This window comes from Alternaria infectoria (assembly GCF_024043175.1).
Source record: "Alternaria infectoria strain BMP 0036 chromosome Unknown scaffold_4, whole genome shotgun sequence".
In the NCBI taxonomy this organism is placed as follows: Eukaryota; Fungi; Ascomycota; class Dothideomycetes; order Pleosporales; family Pleosporaceae; genus Alternaria; species Alternaria infectoria.
In genome coordinates, this window is record NW_026250693.1 from 377,776 (window position 1) to 393,957 (window position 16,182).

Consider the following 16,182-nt stretch of genomic DNA (forward strand, 5'->3'; position numbering starts at 1 on the left):
GGGATGATAGGGTTTCGCATGTCTCGCCACACATATAAGCGCCAAGGAAGAGAGAAGTGCAATGGCTGGAGATGGAAGAAAAGAGAATGTGAAAAGGACAGGAGGTGCTTTTGATGCAAGGGGGTAGGAATGTTGATGAAGTAGGGAGAGCTGATAATGCAGAGGCGAAAGGCGATATTTGTGTCGCTCAACATACAGCAAGTACCTAGGTAGTGAAAGTTATCAAACGAACGTCATATAGTCGGACGACGTCGCTCGTTGGGCCTTTTACCGATCTCTTGTGATGTCTCGGGCATATCTGTGGTATCGGATGAAACAAGCGTTAATGCAGGTGCAGTCTATATATCCTGGTCATGGTGGCAGCCTGCAGGCGTACAGCCTCAACGAGGCCTGCGCTGCATGTTGTTATCGCAGTACCTCGAGAACTGCAAGGAACATATGCGAGATGCCGTTTGGTCGCTACTGCGTCGACTGGTCTTTAACAACAGTGCTACCCTATGTACGGGTCAATTCGTTAGTTCAACGCGGTAGCGCCTTCGTGTCCCAATCACCTGCGCGTCGCAATACCGTAACACACAATGATTGGAGCTACTGTTGCACAGACGGGTACTATGAACAGAGAGGCTCGCTGGGATTAGAATGAGATTCGGGAGTCTAAATGGGCAGGAGGGTAATGCAGTGATTAGCTGGCAACTCATCCAGGTTACCTTCTTCTTAACTGTCTTCCCCGACTCTCTGACTGTCTTTGTAGACTTTTACGCCATTCAGATATCACTCACCATTGTACGGCCCAAGTGCAGCGCCTCTGGTCTACTGCACCAATGTCAGCATCAACATCAACAGCGAAAGTGACTGATCGCGAGTGTATACAACTGGGGGCGCAATGTACTGTAGCCGCCATTTCGCCTCAAGCATGGTCTACCTCGATCATTCTTACGCCTACGACTAAAGTAATCGACAACAAATTTGAATCGGGGATCTACACGTGGGATGCACTGGCCTCAAAGTATTCGGCAGCGGTCGTATTCGAAATTCTACTCGAACCAGTAGTAGCTCTTTCTTTTCCACCCAACATAACTCTTACGAAAGGAGCCTACGATATAACGACGAGCGGGTATGCTATTTCCATGTTGACATATAAGGGATTCGCGTTCCACACCGTCAACGATGGTCGGACAGAAAGCGCAACCTCATTGGCGACTGATGCCCCACCCACTAGCGAGTCGACGGTGGTGGAAACATGGGGAACAAGCACAGGAGCCTCACTACAGAGTAGTAGATCCATCTCAACTTCACTACAAAGAAGTAGTGGTTCCATCTCAACTATGCCATCGATAACTGCAACACCGGAAGCTATGAGCCCAAGCCTCCAGGGTGGTTCAATCGCCGGCATAGCAATGGGCGGCGTCCTCCTCCTTGCACTTACGATAGTGGGCTGGTACATCTGGCGCCACAAACAGCGCTCCCGACGCGATACCACCGCCGTTCTCACTGAAGAAGAATTGGCTAAAAGAGAAGGCGACGGGAACAAAGCAGTCCTCGACGTGGATCAAGTCGCACCAACATCTGGCGCATACCAAACGCACTACCAAGAGATATCTGGCAAAGGCCTCACTCAAGAATTAGATCTATCGCTGTTGAACGGGGTTGGAGCGCATGAACTCAAGGCTGAAGACCCATCGAAGGAGTTGATGTGTCCCGGTGTGAATCCACATAGACCAAGGCATGAGAATGGGGTGGTTGAAGTAGGCGATGGAGGCAGTCGCTGCAATGAAGGCATGTCACTAGACAAGGGGGAAAACTGTCCGGGCTCGCATATTTCACCGCATCTTGAAGCGCAGAGGAAGAGGGAGGTGGAGTGGTTGGAGATGGAAGAGACAAGAATGAGACAGCGGCGAGAAGCACTTCTACAACAGGGTGGTGGTCAACACAGGTAATACAATGAGAGAAGTTAGGAGCCAACTATGATGCAACAGTGCATACAAATACCCCAGACCAGCTCCTATCAAGCCCATTCATCGCATCCAAGAACCTACACGATGTATCCTCACATCCATCCCTCAAGCCAGTCAAACCCGCAGCCACCCCCTACTCAACAACCTCAACCTTAACCTCCTTCCCCCTCACCATATCCCCTAACTTCGTCTTCATAACCTCAAACTCTTTCTTCGCATCCCTATTCTTCTTCCTTCTCGCCCTCTTATCCGAAAGTTCCTTCTCGAGCCCAAACACCTTAGCAGTCAACAAAGCGTTCTGCTGTCGCACCTCAACCAACCGCTTTTCCATATCCTGGTCGACAACACCCTTCTTCGCCTTCTCAGCCGCGAGTTCCCGCTTCAGTATCTTCATGTCGTTTTGCAGTTTGCCCTGCAATAGGACTTTGTCGTCGATTCGAGCCTTGGTGGACCTTTGCAGTGTGTTTAGTCCGTTGAAGCGCTGCTGTAGGCTTGCCATTTCAGCGTCTTTGGTCTCGAGAGCGCTGCGGTGGTTGGTCTCGAGCTCGGTCATGGAGTGGCGGAATGCGCATAGTGAATAATTGCTTGGTTGATCCGGGTGTGGGGGTTGAACATCTGGTTGCTGTTAGTGGACTGAGACGCGTACGACTGCGTCGAGGTCCAGTGAACGTACGGGGCCGGAGTTGTGCGGCAGACCACGGGCTGCTTGGACGCCGTGGCGCGCTGAGAGTGGGAGGTATGTGCCGAACATGGACCTGTCGTTGGGTGGGGGGGTCGGCGGGGACATGTTGTCGGAGGATGCGGGGTTGTGGGTGTTGATGGAAGGCGAGTGGATGGGCGGCGATTCTCGTGTGGAGAGGGAGATCGTGGAAAGTGGTAGTAACCTGGCGGTAAGGTGGTAACGAAGAGAGAAATGCGAGAGTGGGCGGGGTGTCGGGAAACGTGGTAATGAAGCAAAAGGGCTGATCGAAAGAGGGAGGAGAGGGTGTTGTGGAAGTAGCGACCGTCGCGTGACCGATATCTCAAAGTAAAGGTGAGCGATCGACGAATCAGAGCTGCCTGAAGCGTTTGCACTGCAACCCGCTGCGGTGTGGGTATCGTCCGTATATGTCCATTCCAGTCATCAATTGCGGGGCAAATACTGCTCAAGTTTCTTCTGTTGTCTTTCACGTGTTGGCTTGGGTTGCTGGGCCGAATGAGTAGGACCACGAGTTGCCGATCACTGAGTATGACGCAGACGTCTTTAGTTGGTGTTGATCTAGATATATAGTTACCTGCGATGAGATTTCAGTATGGGTCGTGATAGACGACAACTAGAGTAATGTAATAGTTCGTGGCGGACAATGATCCGCAGCAGCTAGAGGCTCCTCTCTCTTTTCACCCACACGCCATGACAATCCTCTTGTAACTTCAACTATTCCAATCCGGACATATGTGTCCGTCGTTTGTTCGACCTCTTCAATACATAAGCCCCAATGTGGCGTAATCATCAACACACTGCAAGACTCGTGTCTAACAAAGTCAAACATGGCATACGCTGCAATCAATGTGCCATTACCGAGCTGAATCTTACACTCAGGACGCCCTTCTCCAAATTCATCTTCATCTTGGACATCTGTGATGATTGTTACCGGGCCTGTGATACGGGCGAAGGCAGCTGTAGGTGCGCTAAAGGGGTCTGAGCCGCTGCGAGTAATCGTACACTCTTCGAGACGGGCGCAGTAGTCGCAAGATACCCACGAGATACTGTAATCTATTTTACCGATTACAGATGCCCAAGACCACGATGGAGCGATCCATTGTTGTCGTTTTTTCAGAGTCTTGGGTTTTTTACTGTACTCTTCATAATCACGCTGTATCGGGTGCCATGCAAGGCCATCAAAGAAGTGAGACTTCCACATTCCGACGTAGAACGTGTCTCCAGTGTGTGTCTGGATTCTTTGGACAATACCAGCCATCGCTGGAAAGATGTCTGTCTCATAGGTGACTTCACGTCGGGTGAAGTCTTTTGTAAAGCTTGCCCAAGAACTGTTTTGGAAGGCTCCCATTCTGGGTTCTTTCAAAGCTTCCGCCATTAAACTGAGATAATTTCCGCGTGGGGACGAGAAACGTGATGGAAATTGGTTTTCACTTTCATCTGTATGAGCGCATCTCCAATTCATACTTTGTGATTGGAAGCTGAGAACTCGGTAGGAGAGTAGGCTTTCCTGAGCAGCCCAAGCACGACGATACAAAGGCTGGCGCTGTTCGACAGAGTCAGATCCAACTCCAGTAACCAAGAGCGTCCATGGAATTCAACTGACCTTTCCGACTATTCCATACTTTTGAAAGTACAGATCGAATGAGCCCTCTTCATCTTCAACGTTGATGCAGAGCGGGGATGGGATTTCACGAGGGCCGAGGAATCCCTCATCACAGTACTCTGCTCGCGCAGCAGCCACAGTGAGATATGCGTTGGAGTATACATCTGCCATGTGTGCTGATTCGTGCTCCCAGTCTGCTTTAGAGTCTTGCAAAATACACAGACAATCAATCCAGATATATCGGATGCCCAGGTAGCGCACAACCATAACAGCGTCTTGTAGGGTTCGTGGTAATTCGTCAAAGCCGATATTGGACTCATGGTTCTTCAGATTGGTCGTAGTTGTGGTTAAGGGTAAGCTGGTACCCCAACAGTAGCTCAACGCAGCGTAACGACCAGTCTGATCTTTGTGAGTTTGAAGAAGCCTGCATTTAAGGCCCTGGAATTGGTCTCGCCATGCGTCATGCTTGCCGAGCAACTGTTCTCGCCCGGGAAGCATACTCACGTCCAAGACCCTTGTCGGTAACGGTACCAGTCGCGTTGTTAGATGAGAGCATTCGGTATGGCTGGAGTTACATGTGTCTAGCCAGGACACCATATGTTGTAATGTTATCGGGTGGAGTGTCTCTCGAAAATAGACCTGAGGGATCCGACGTCTTCTCGTTGGTGGGCTGTCTGTTTCGTCCGGATCATAGTCCAGTCGGAATTGGAGCTCCAACCCGCGAGTGTCGCGACGACGTGGGTTACCTAGGAAGACTTTCAGGCATATAAAGGCTGACCCAGGTCTGGGAAGCTCCATCCAGACCATGACATTCCGCGGAATATAAGTCTTGACATCCTCCCAAACGACCATTTGATCTTGCTGCGACATGGTCCACACTTTCCACGTGTGTTGCCTCATCATGAGCAAAATGTAAGAACACAACGAGCATGTCTTAGCGCGAGAGACAATCTCTGCGATAGTACATCGTCGCTCGTTCCAAGCAAGCTCAGCCCAGGCAACCGATGGTGTTCGTCCAGCCGCATTGAATTTAAAGTCGTCTTCCACAGCCGCCGCTGCTGATTTCGGTGCGACCAGTTTGCGAAAGGGGATTGAGCTGCAAACGTTGCAAAGTGACATAATTGAGATCGCGACGTGCGAGTCTGCGGTGGCATGGTGGTTTCCTCACTGTCCAGCTTACATGTTGTTGTCCCCGCAGCTGTGCCACAATGCTACATGTGCGCTAGCCTCATCCAGTACCTAATGTCAGCAGATGGCCTGTTGCTTTCTGTTGTCCAAAGGTCTCAGGGTTCTATACCGAATGTTGAAGTGGGTGGTACGAGAAGATGCTACTCTTGATCCATCTCGCAGCGGCAGTGCCGACGTGGCAGGGGGCTCGGTGGTTAATATCGCGTATCGCCTATCTATGGGTTCTGAAGAGATCAACGGCTGGTTCGGTCCTATTGAAGCAAACTCTGAAAGAACAAAGAAGGTTCATCATCGGCTCATGTGAGGACGACAGGCATGTGTGCATCTGATTCAGAGTAAGCACCATACTACCTCTTCATCGATGGGACGGCACTGCCGACAGCTCAATAACACGTGCGAACTAGACTATTCCAAGGTTGTTTGATTAGAAGACAACCTCTGCGATTGCATCATCCCTCTGGAAAGGCCGTGAATCGCAGCGCACCTAGCCCAAGCGCGTAAGAACGATTGCGCACACCCCGCGGAAAAGATTGGTGTGAACGTGTGGCGGTGCAGCGAAAAACGCAGGGTCTGGAAGCTGCGCCACGTGTACCCGCATGTGTAAACAGGGGCAGCGAGCTGAAAAGACGAAAACTCAAATTGTGTCCAGTCGATATTGCGCGTCACCTGGTGTTGGTGGAGATCACAGGAGGGGCCCGGGGATTGGCTGCAGCCGCAGATGAGATCGCAGACGTGGTGAGACGGGATGTGGCTTCAATCTAGATCGTCGGTTCCCACAGGGGGTGTGGAGTTGTCAATCCTTCCCGCTGTGTGCGAGGAGCGGCTGCGCGTGTCAATCAATTGTGACTATCACTGCGGGATCAAGATGCGGTGGGGGGAATAGGCTTTCTGTGTCTGTGTCGTGTCTGTGTGCAGTGCAGGTGATAGGATGCGCACAGAGTGCGGTGAGATGGCATCGTCATAGTTTCGGCTGCTTAACCGCAACAACGCATAGTCGGTTCTGTGCCGTGTTTGTTCGCTGTATCACTGTATTGTCGGTCGCTTTCAACCAAGGCGGCGTCTAGTGACACCTGACAGGAGAAGGGGTAGCCCGGCAGCGGACAACGCTCGATTGACGTAATTGTCGTACCGCATCCAGGACGATCGCTAGCGAGGCTGGGAGCTTGGCAATGCTCTCTCAACTGGATTTGCGCCGCATGTCGCGAATCACAAGGTTGCTTTTCCGCCAGCTCGGTAATTTCCTTGGGCCCTTGTCGCGCATCCTTCACATGAAAGACGCGTTTCGAGCCGGACATGGGTGGGTGAAAAGTCTCACCTCACCTCACGGCCACGCCGAGCTGCATCACCGCCACGCAGCGAAAAGCCATCCGCAATTGAGGCTGGTGATGCAGCCCGCAGTGAAGTGTCAGGGTCCAGAAGCTGGATGCGCTCCGCTAAGCTGAAGGCGTTAGCGGGCTGGCTCGAGTCGCGCGATAGGACCGATTTGTGGAGTGTGCTTGGACCACGACGTCACACTAGAGGCTGGTGGACTCCTTGTATAGCGCCCGCAGTCCTGTTTATTTGTATGCAGTCCTAGAGCCTCCTCATTTCCTAAGAAGCATCTTCCCTTCGCGACTCCTTCACTCCCACCCCACGGGCACGCGACTGCCTCGTTGCCCAGCATGTCGTCCACCGTGAGTCCCCTCGCTATCGCGACAGCACCAGCATGAACGTGCGCTAACCATAACAAAGGGTGGTGAAGTTGGCAAAGCCCAGCAAGAATCCTCCAACTCCCTTTCCAGTTTGGTCTCCACCCTGGTGCCGACTGCTATTCTTGCGCTCGCCTTCGTCGTCGCTTTCCTTATCGCGCGCAAATACTTCCGCCGAGTCTATGCGCCGAGAACCTATCTCAACCATCTGGGGCAGCAACGACAGACGCCCGCGCCGAGCGGAGGCTTCTTAGGATGGATAAAGGACTTCAAGAACCTCAAGGACGAGTACATTCTCGACCACCAGTCCATTGACGGCTACCTGTTCGTGCGCTTCTTCAAGGTCCTCATCGTCACCTGTTTCCTGGGATGTCTTGTCACATGGCCCGTCCTCTTCCCCGTCAATGCAACGGGAGGGGCAGGCCAGGAGCAGCTCGATCTCCTCTCCATGAGTAACGTCAAACCCGAAGGCAAGAATGTCAACCGCTACTATGCCCACGCCGGAATCTCCTTCATCTTCCTCAGCATGGTCATGTGCATCATTGCCCGCGAGTCCTTCTACGTCGTCAACCTCCGCCAAGCGTACCGTCGTTCGCCATGGGGAGCCAGTCGCCTGTCTTCGCGTACCATTCTGTTCACCAACGTCCCAACGACCATGTCACAGTCTGCCCTCTTCGAGATGTTCCCCGGTGTCAAGCATGCCTGGGTCGCTTCAAACACGAAGGAGTTGGACGACTTGGTTGAGGATCGTGACAAGACTGCCATGAAGTTGGAGGATGGCGAGAATCAGCTCCTACGTGAAGCCAACATGAACCGCATCAAGGCAGAGAAGGGCAAGAAGCACTTCGTCGCCAGCGACGTATCTGACGGCACCAAGTGGATTGACCCCAAGAAGCGACCCACCCACAAGCTCAAGTTCCTGATCGGCAAGAAGGTTGACACTATCGAGTACGGACGATCTCACCTTGCTGAGCTCATGCCCAAGATCACCCAAGAGCAAGACAAGCACTGGAACGGCCAAGGTGAATTGGTCGGAGCCGTCTTCCTCGAGTTTGATACCCAGAGGCATGCGCAGGACGCCTGGCAGATGATGCAAAGCAGCAAGACCCGACCTGACAAGAAGCTCAAGGCACGCCAACTTGGTATCGTGCCTCAGGAGGTCGTTTGGGGCAATCTCAAGATCAAGCCCATGGAGCACCTTGCCCGCTGGGCAGTCGCTACCGCCTTCATCTCTGTCATGATCATCTTCTTTGCAATTCCCGGTAAGACCCATTATGCACATTTACAGAACTCAGCTAACGTATCCAGTTGCCTTTGTCGGTCTCATCTCCAACATCAACTACCTGGCTGACCGTTTCTCCTGGCTCGAGTGGATTCTGGACATCCCTCAGGTTATCCTGGGTGTTGTTACCGGTCTCCTGCCGGCTGTCATGCTTGCCGTGCTCATGGCCCTTGTGCCGATCGTCTGTCGCTTGATGGCGAAGTTGGCTGGATACGTTACATGGAGTCAGATCGAGCTCAAGACCCAGAACTGGTACTTCGCCTTCCAGGTCGTCCAGGTATTCCTTGTGGCAACCCTGTCCAGCGCCATCACATCCGCCATCAACCAGATCATCGACAACCCCGGCAGCGTGCTCACTCTGCTCTCTACAAGCCTGCCCAAAGCCTCCAACTTCTACATCAGTTACTTCATCCTGTTGGGTCTTTCATCGGCTGCCGGTACTCTGCTCAACATCGGAGGTTTCGTCGTGGTTGTGCTCCTGGGTCGCATTCTGCCTGGCAAGACACCTCGCAAGATCTTCGACAAGCTTACTAAGCTCTCGGCTCCATCGTGGGGATCTGAGTACCCAAAGTGGGTCAACTTGGCTGTCATTGGTATCACCTACTCTGGCATTGCACCTCTTATCCTCGGTTTCGCTACCATTGGCTTTTCGCTCATCTACGTTGCCTTCAGGTACAACTTCCTTTACGTGTACGAGACCAACCTGGACACGAAGGGTGAAGCCTACCAGAAGGCACTTCGCCAGCTCATGACCGGTATCTACCTATCTGAGATCTGCCTGATTGGTCTGTTCGCTATTGCCACGGCCAAGAATATCCAGGCCGTCGGTCCCTTGGCCATCATGTGCCTGCTCCTCTTCCTCACCATCGTCTTCCAGTTCACTCTGAAATTCGCTCTTAAGCACGAGGAAGCTCGCCTGGCCTACACCGACCCATCCCCTGCCCACGGCAGCGTCACCAACGGCCACCACGAGGACGGCATGCACACCCAGAACGGCGAGAAGGTCCACACCACCGATGCCACCCCCAGCTACGCCCCCAAGGCCACCCGCATGCCCGGCTTCCTAGCCAAGATGTTCAACCCCGAGAAGAACTCGATCCACAACCTCTCCGCGTCCCTCGACCAGTTCTACCACCACCCGCAAGAGCCGCTGCCCATGGAGATCCAGAAGCGCGCCTTCTTCAACCCCTCCGTCACCAGCCCCACACCCGTAATCTGGATCGTAAAGGACGACATGGGCATCAGCACGCGCGAGATGAGGGACACGCAGAAGACCGTCCCTGGACTCGTCATCACGGACGAGCAGGCTACCTTCAACGAGAAGGGCAAGGTGTACTGGAAGGGTGTTGAGGATGGCCATTCTCGCGAGGCACCCGTCTTCGACGAACGTATTGTGTACTAGTGGATGGTCTTCTTTCATTTCAGCTAATGAGGATGGAGTTCGATACCCAAAAAGGGATGAAACGTTTTTTCCTTGACTTGTTTTTGCGGATGAGCAGAGCAGCGATGGCGAATGAGGCGTGTATTTTCAATTCTATAAATGAGTACCCCTGCTACTTTAGCTGTATAGTTCCTAGTAATGATCACTGATTGCGACCTGTTCGTCGTAAATCATATTGCGTGTGTAGTAATTCTTTGTGATGTGTGTATTGGGTATCATGCAACTATGCTCTTCACTCAAAGGTGACGAGATTTTCAAACCGCGCCTGCCCTCCTCTTCTCCAAAATCTGCAACTTCAACCCTTCAGCCGCGACTTCAGTCTCCAGCACTCTTCCTACACCCTTCTTCCACGTCTCCTCGAGCGTCTTGAGCTCAGCACCCGCGCTATCCTGCTGCGCCCTCCTCGCCATCTCCACCTCTTCTTGCTGCTTGCCCAAACCCGCCAGCTCGGCCTCGACGCCCTTGAGTATATCCTCCAGCTGCGAGTTCCCCACCAACCACGCATTCTTCCCGAATTTCTCCAACAGCCCCAACTGCGTCAGCCGTCCCTGCACATACTCCGAGCTCGTGTACGCCTGCTTCAGCGCCTTGTTCCAGCGCTCCAACAACTCCGGCCTCTCCTCGTCGCTCGTCGGCGTCGTGCTCTCGGGCGCATCGAGATCCTCATAGCGCTTCAAATCGACGCCCGACAGCTTCGACGTAGGATGGTCGTCGAGGCGCGCATGCTCGCGCGTGATGAAATCGGAAAAGGTGGGTGTGTATTTCGTGGCTGCTGGTATAAGCGCCGGATGCATGTCTGTGGTGTCTACGCCCGCGGCTCTGATATCGGCGTTGATAGCGTGTCTGGCTGCGACCAGGCTCGCAGCTGAGAGCTCCGTATCGACGTCTACAAGTGGTTAGCGAGGCAATACGGGGGTTATCAGTCCAGATGTCGCGCGTGACTGGGCGCATCGGACATGGTTGCTGTGTTGGGGCAGGAGCAAATTGGACGTACAAGGGAGATGGTCGTAGGATTCCTGGATGAGGGGCATGGCGGGCAAGCGACGTGCAGCGGGCCGGGATAAGGGCGAGGTGGATGGCAGATGGTGTATTGGATGCGCAGGTGAAGTGGAAGGGTGTCGCGAAACTAGAGAAGCAGGCCTGCACGGGTAGATTTAGGCACTGATCGCGTCCGGGCTCCCCGCCAACCAGACGGCGAGGAACCCCGCAACGTCATGCAATGCAGGTGCCAGGCGCGACTGTCAAGCTTCGCGCTGCTGTGTGGCCAGCGGCGATACTTTGTCTCCCTGTCTATCTATCTTCCTTGCCAATCGACTGTACGCCCATGTGCAACCCTATACACCTACACGTCTGGCACGCGTAGCTTCCGGTGCCAGCAGTAGCGTACAAGAACCTCGCCGCGCCCCGTCCAACGGCTTCCACCTTCTTTCCGCACACTTCCGCCCAGACATCTCTTCGCGGCCATGGCGCGCTCACACATCGCAGTCGCACTGGGTGCGGCCCTGGTTGCCTCGTTGATCATCGCCCAGCTCGTTATCAACCTCGGATTCCCCGTCGTCGACTTCTGGCATGCGCGCCTCGATCAGACGTACACTGGAGCCCAGCAGGATGTCTTCAACAGTGAGAAGCAGGATGGAGGGCAGGCTGGCGATGCTTCTTCGTACCTTATCGGCGTTGGCAAGGCGGATATCACTGGGTGGGTGGCGAGAATACAAGATGCGACTGTACTAACGTCGCCACAGTCCCGTCGTCGAGCTTAACATGATGGGCTACGCCAACTCGTCGCAAATCGGATCTGGACTCCGCCAACGCCTCTACTCCCGCGCCTTCATCGTCGGCAACCCGGACGAAGCCAGCGAACGCTTCGTGTACCTCGTCCTCGACACACAGTCTGGAGACACTGCCATCCGAAATGGCATCTTGGAAGGGCTTCAGGCCATGGGCTCCGAATACGCTGTATACGGGAAGAACAATGTCGCCGTGACTGGCACGCACAGCCATGCCGGACCGGGAGCCTGGTTGAACTACCTCCTCCCGCAGATCACAAGTCAGGGTTTCGACAAGCAGAGCTATCGTGCGATCGTGGACGGAACACTTTTGTCTATCAAGAGGGCGCATGAAGGACTCACCCTGGGAACTGTTAGCGCTGGCAGTGCGAAGATTGCTGATGCGAACATCAACCGCAGTCTGTTCGCCTACCTCGCCAACCCCCAAGCAGAACGCGATCGCTACACAGACAATGTCGACAAGACTATGACACTTCTGAAGTTCACGAGAGCCAGTGATGGAAAGAGCATTGGCATCTTGAATTGGTTCCCTGTCCATGGCACCAGTATGCTAGGAAATCAGACGCTCATTGCTGGAGACAACAAGGGCGTGGCCGCATACTTGCTGGAGAAGGACATGGAGGCTAATGCGGCCGACTCAAATGCTGCCGAGGGCTTTGTGGCAGGCTTCTCGCAAGCCAACGTCGGTGACACGACCCCCAACGTACTCGGCGCCTATTGCGAAGACGGGTCAGGTCAGCAGTGCCGACTCAACGACAGCACCTGCGGAGGAAAGAGCCAGGACTGCCATGGCCGTGGACCCTTCTTCGGTCTGGACGACGGAGGCCACAAGTCCTGCTACGAGATCGGCAGGCGCCAGGCCGAGGGTGCGAGGAGCATCTACGACTTCAATGCCTTCACGCCCATCTCCGGCAAAGTCCGCTCGTTCCACACCTATGTCGACTTCTCCAACTTCACTTTCACCCTTGGGAATGGATCCGTCGTCCATACATGTCCCGCAGCCATGGGTAACTCCTTCGCAGCCGGCACATCAGACGGCCCCGGCGCATTTGACTTTGTCCAGAACGACCCCGGTGCGCCCTCAAATCCCTTCTGGAACCTCGTCGGCAGCGCCATCGCACCACCAAGCAAAGAGCAAAAGGAGTGCCAGTACCCCAAGCCCGTCTTACTGAACGTCGGCCAAGCCAACGTACCATACCCCTGGTCCCCAAACATCGTCGACATCCAAGTCCTGCGTGTCGGCCAGCTCGTCATCATCGTCTCCCCCGGCGAAGCAACAACCATGTCCGGCCGCCGCTGGCGCGAAGCCGTCCACAACGCCGTCGTCTCCTCCGACATCGCCACCTCGCCCATTGTGGTCCTAGGCGGCCCAGCAAACAGCTACACGCACTACATCGCCACGGAAGAAGAATACGGCATCCAGCGCTACGAAGGCGCATCCACTCTCTACGGGCCCCACACCCTAAACGCCTACATCAACGCCACACTAACCTACCTCCCCTACCTATCCGACTCCTCCCTCCAACCCCCTCCGCCCGGCCCCTCGCCCCCGGACAACCGCGACAAATCCATCTCCCTCATCACCGGCGTCGTCTACGACGGCCCCGGCTTCGGCCGCTCCTTCGGCCAAGTCACAAAAGACGTCCTGCCCACATACGCCCGCGGCGCCACCGTCTCCGCGACGTTCGTCGGCGCGAATCCGCGTAACAATCTCCGTCTTGAAGGCACGTTTGCTGCTATAGAGAAACAGAGCAGTGATAGTGATGGTGATGGTGGTGGGACGTGGACGCAGGTTAAGAACGACGAGGATTGGGAGGTCGTCTATCAGTGGAAGAGGGTGAATGGGCTTACGGGCACGAGTGATGTGACGATTAGTTGGGATACGGCGGTTATGGGGGTGGAGAAGGGGAGGTACAGGATTAGGTATTATGGGGATGCTAAGAAAGTTGGGGGAGCGGTTGAGGAGTTTGAGGGGGTTAGTGGGGTTTTTGAGGTGCAGTGATGGGGTGTGATGGAGGTGATGGGGTGGTATTGTATATGAATGTTATGTGGATATGTGGAGTGGGAGGGAAGTGGAGTTTATACCCGATGATGGTTCAGAGAACGAATGAATGTTATGTTGCTTCTCAACTTTGGAAGTGTGACATTGCATATGAAAGGGGAAGGGGATGAAATCACATACGATGTTTAGTCAGATGTATCACCATTATCAGCATGCTACATCATGGCTACTACATGTGTTCATGCTACGATGTGTCTCGTCATCATCTCACCCTGACTATCACAATACATTCAGAGTTCGCATACATCTCTCTCACGATGGTTGTTCTTTGCTGGCACGTGCACCCTCGCAGTCCTTCTCCAAGCTTCGCAATGAGTATCATCGACAGACACACACGCTTTCCTCGTCATTCCTCACACCCTCCGTGCTATTCCTCGTTCTCAAACTCCATATCTTCGTCTTCAACCTTGATGAGTTGTCTAATCGGTAGATCACGAAGTCCCGACCAGCCTGTCATGCCGACCTCCTGCTCGTTGACCTGATGTGAGTCACTATGCACTTCTTCACTCTTTTCCTGCTCCTTCTTGAGCGCTTTCTGCATCCTCCTAAACATCGCCCTATCCTTCCCTTGCTCCCTCGCAAGCTCTTTCTCCAGAGCCTCAACATCGCCGTCGTTGTTATCGGCGGCGCGGGTATCGCGTATGGCGTTCTCGCCCTCCCGACACGCTTCTTTTAGTTCCTGCTCCAGCCGTGCTATATCCGCTCTTATGGCTGCTATGTTACGTGTTTCCTTGGTCATAACGCTTGGCTCGGGTTCTTGATGAGGTGGCGAGGTTTGTGTATTCGGTGCACCCACTCTTTGGCGCGCTTTGAGGTCTTCTATCATCTTGCGGGTGTCATCGAGCTCCTGGTTGATTCGAGAGTTCCGTGTATCAACGATGCCGGGCTGGTGGCTCATGGCTTCGACTTTTCGTTTTTTCTCTGCTAGGTACACTCTCTTTGGTAGTCGCTGGGGGTCTCTTTGTCTGCGTCCTCGTTTACCGGTGGAACGGTGGATCTCTCGAAATCGATCGCGTTTATTCTCTCGTCTATAGGAAGTAAGAGTGCCCTGTTGATGTTGTAGTTAGTATGTGCATTGAGAGACGACAGTGCGCCATTCGGTGAGCTTGTCCGTAGACTGAGCGCACTCACCTCGCCAGATGATCCGGCTTTGGGTACGACAGCGGGAACGCGCTCGTCGAGGTCTTGCTCCTGCTTTAGCGGTATCCAGTTATCGAGCTCGTCATCTTCCTCCTCATCCTTGACTTGTGTTACGTACTGCTGATACTGTTCCATGATAGCTGGGTCGCCGTTGCGAGTTAGGGCTGAAGTGGTGTGGAGAAGTTCAGATTGTATAAGCGGGGTGTTGTAAGGTTACCTAGGTAGCAAACGTGCACGTGGCGAAGTTCACGAACGAGGAAAGAGCGAAGTGAAGGTGAGTGCGCCGCCAAGGAGGTGCGCAAACGATCAGACACATCGCGGGTGACTAGAATAGTATAGCCTAATGCAACGTTCAAGCTATGATAACTTCTGTATAAGAGCTTCGCCTCATTGTGCAGCTTTTCGCATATGTCTTGCGTTGCTCGCTATCAGTCATCCTCCATCAACTCTTCATCCTTGATGAACACTTGTTCCATGATCTCTTCGTCCTCGAGTATCTCTCCTTCCTCAAGCTCCTCTTCACTCTCCTCAGACGGATATTCCTCGAAACCAGTAAAGCGGTATAACCGATCCGCAACCTCGCGCAACCGCTCTTCAGCCTTCCTCCTTTTCCTTCCTTCCGCTTTCAGCTTCTTACCCTGATGCTCTAGGTTGAGCTTCAACTCTCTATTACGAGCCTGTTCAGCTGCAACGTTGTCCCATAGTTGCCTTATCACTTCCTGGTCTTCCACGTCTTTCTTGTGCTCGACGCTGTTGTTGTACGCTTCAGCGTTGCGCTTTGTGGTTTCGACCTCTTGCTGCGTCTCCTCAAGTCTCTTCTGCAGTTGAAGATTCTCAAGCAACAGGTGCTTGATAGTGCCAGGCTTCTTTGGAGTGGTGATAGCCGCTTGGGTGAAGATGAGGTTTCTCTCAATGTCTTTCATTCGCTGCGCTGAGAAATCGTCGTGAGCCTGTCTGAGCTCCGTCTCGAGACGTTTGATGCGGTTTTTATCCTTCGTTGTCTGTCTAACTCGATTGGCTTTCCTGTTGTTCTTTCGCTGGGTGGAGATCATGTCGTCCTGATGATGTAGGGTTAGCGCATGCTATCAGATATAGTATTGTGTTGATGTCACGAGCTCTTTGTGGAAGCAGGCGTACTTACATCATCGATAGGCTCGACTTTGGGGACGACAGCGGGGAGGCGCTCCTCGGAAAAGCACTCTTGCTTCACTGGTACCCAAATTCCGAGCTCATCATGCTCTTCCTTGATTCGTACCCCGTGCTGCTGATGCGGATCCATAGTCGTAGAGGCGCCGTTGTGGCAGAGGATTGAGGTGGTGTGAAGGAATCAGAACCA

At 53.6% G+C, this 16,182-nt stretch overlaps 6 protein-coding genes across 6 annotated transcripts; 2 read left to right on the forward strand and 4 right to left on the reverse strand.

The window, feature by feature from the left end:
- Positions 1–2,088: 2,088 nt before the first annotated feature.
- On the reverse strand, positions 2,089–2,742 carry J4E92_003116 (uncharacterized protein; the record flags this gene model as incomplete). The annotated part of the gene is made up of 2 exons (XM_051494515.1): positions 2,089–2,577; positions 2,629–2,742. 2 exons carry the CDS (start codon positions 2,740–2,742, stop codon positions 2,089–2,091), a joined length of 603 nt encoding a protein of 200 aa, XP_051354808.1.
- A 4,409-nt stretch (positions 2,743–7,151) lies between these two features.
- On the forward strand, positions 7,152–9,818 carry J4E92_003117 (uncharacterized protein; the record flags this gene model as incomplete). Its single annotated transcript, XM_051494516.1, has 3 exons — positions 7,152–7,157; positions 7,178–8,396; positions 8,443–9,818. The coding sequence occupies 3 exons, from the start codon at positions 7,152–7,154 to the stop codon at positions 9,816–9,818; spliced, it is 2,601 nt and encodes an 866-aa protein (XP_051354809.1).
- Positions 9,819–10,111: 293 nt separating this feature from the next.
- J4E92_003118 (uncharacterized protein) lies at positions 10,112–10,888 on the reverse strand (the record flags this gene model as incomplete). Its single annotated transcript, XM_051494517.1, has 2 exons — positions 10,112–10,743; positions 10,852–10,888. The coding sequence occupies 2 exons, from the start codon at positions 10,886–10,888 to the stop codon at positions 10,112–10,114; spliced, it is 669 nt and encodes a 222-aa protein (XP_051354810.1).
- A 432-nt stretch (positions 10,889–11,320) lies between these two features.
- Positions 11,321–13,646, forward strand: J4E92_003119 (uncharacterized protein; the record flags this gene model as incomplete). Its single annotated transcript, XM_051494518.1, has 2 exons — positions 11,321–11,553; positions 11,600–13,646. 2 exons carry the CDS (start codon positions 11,321–11,323, stop codon positions 13,644–13,646), a joined length of 2,280 nt encoding a protein of 759 aa, XP_051354811.1.
- A 427-nt stretch (positions 13,647–14,073) lies between these two features.
- On the reverse strand, positions 14,074–14,981 carry J4E92_003120 (uncharacterized protein; the record flags this gene model as incomplete). The annotated part of the gene is made up of 2 exons (XM_051494519.1): positions 14,074–14,754; positions 14,838–14,981. The coding sequence occupies 2 exons, from the start codon at positions 14,979–14,981 to the stop codon at positions 14,074–14,076; spliced, it is 825 nt and encodes a 274-aa protein (XP_051354812.1).
- A 293-nt stretch (positions 14,982–15,274) lies between these two features.
- On the reverse strand, positions 15,275–16,125 carry J4E92_003121 (uncharacterized protein; the record flags this gene model as incomplete). The annotated part of the gene is made up of 2 exons (XM_051494520.1): positions 15,275–15,904; positions 15,988–16,125. The coding sequence occupies 2 exons, from the start codon at positions 16,123–16,125 to the stop codon at positions 15,275–15,277; spliced, it is 768 nt and encodes a 255-aa protein (XP_051354813.1).
- Between the last annotated feature and the right edge of the window lie 57 nt (positions 16,126–16,182).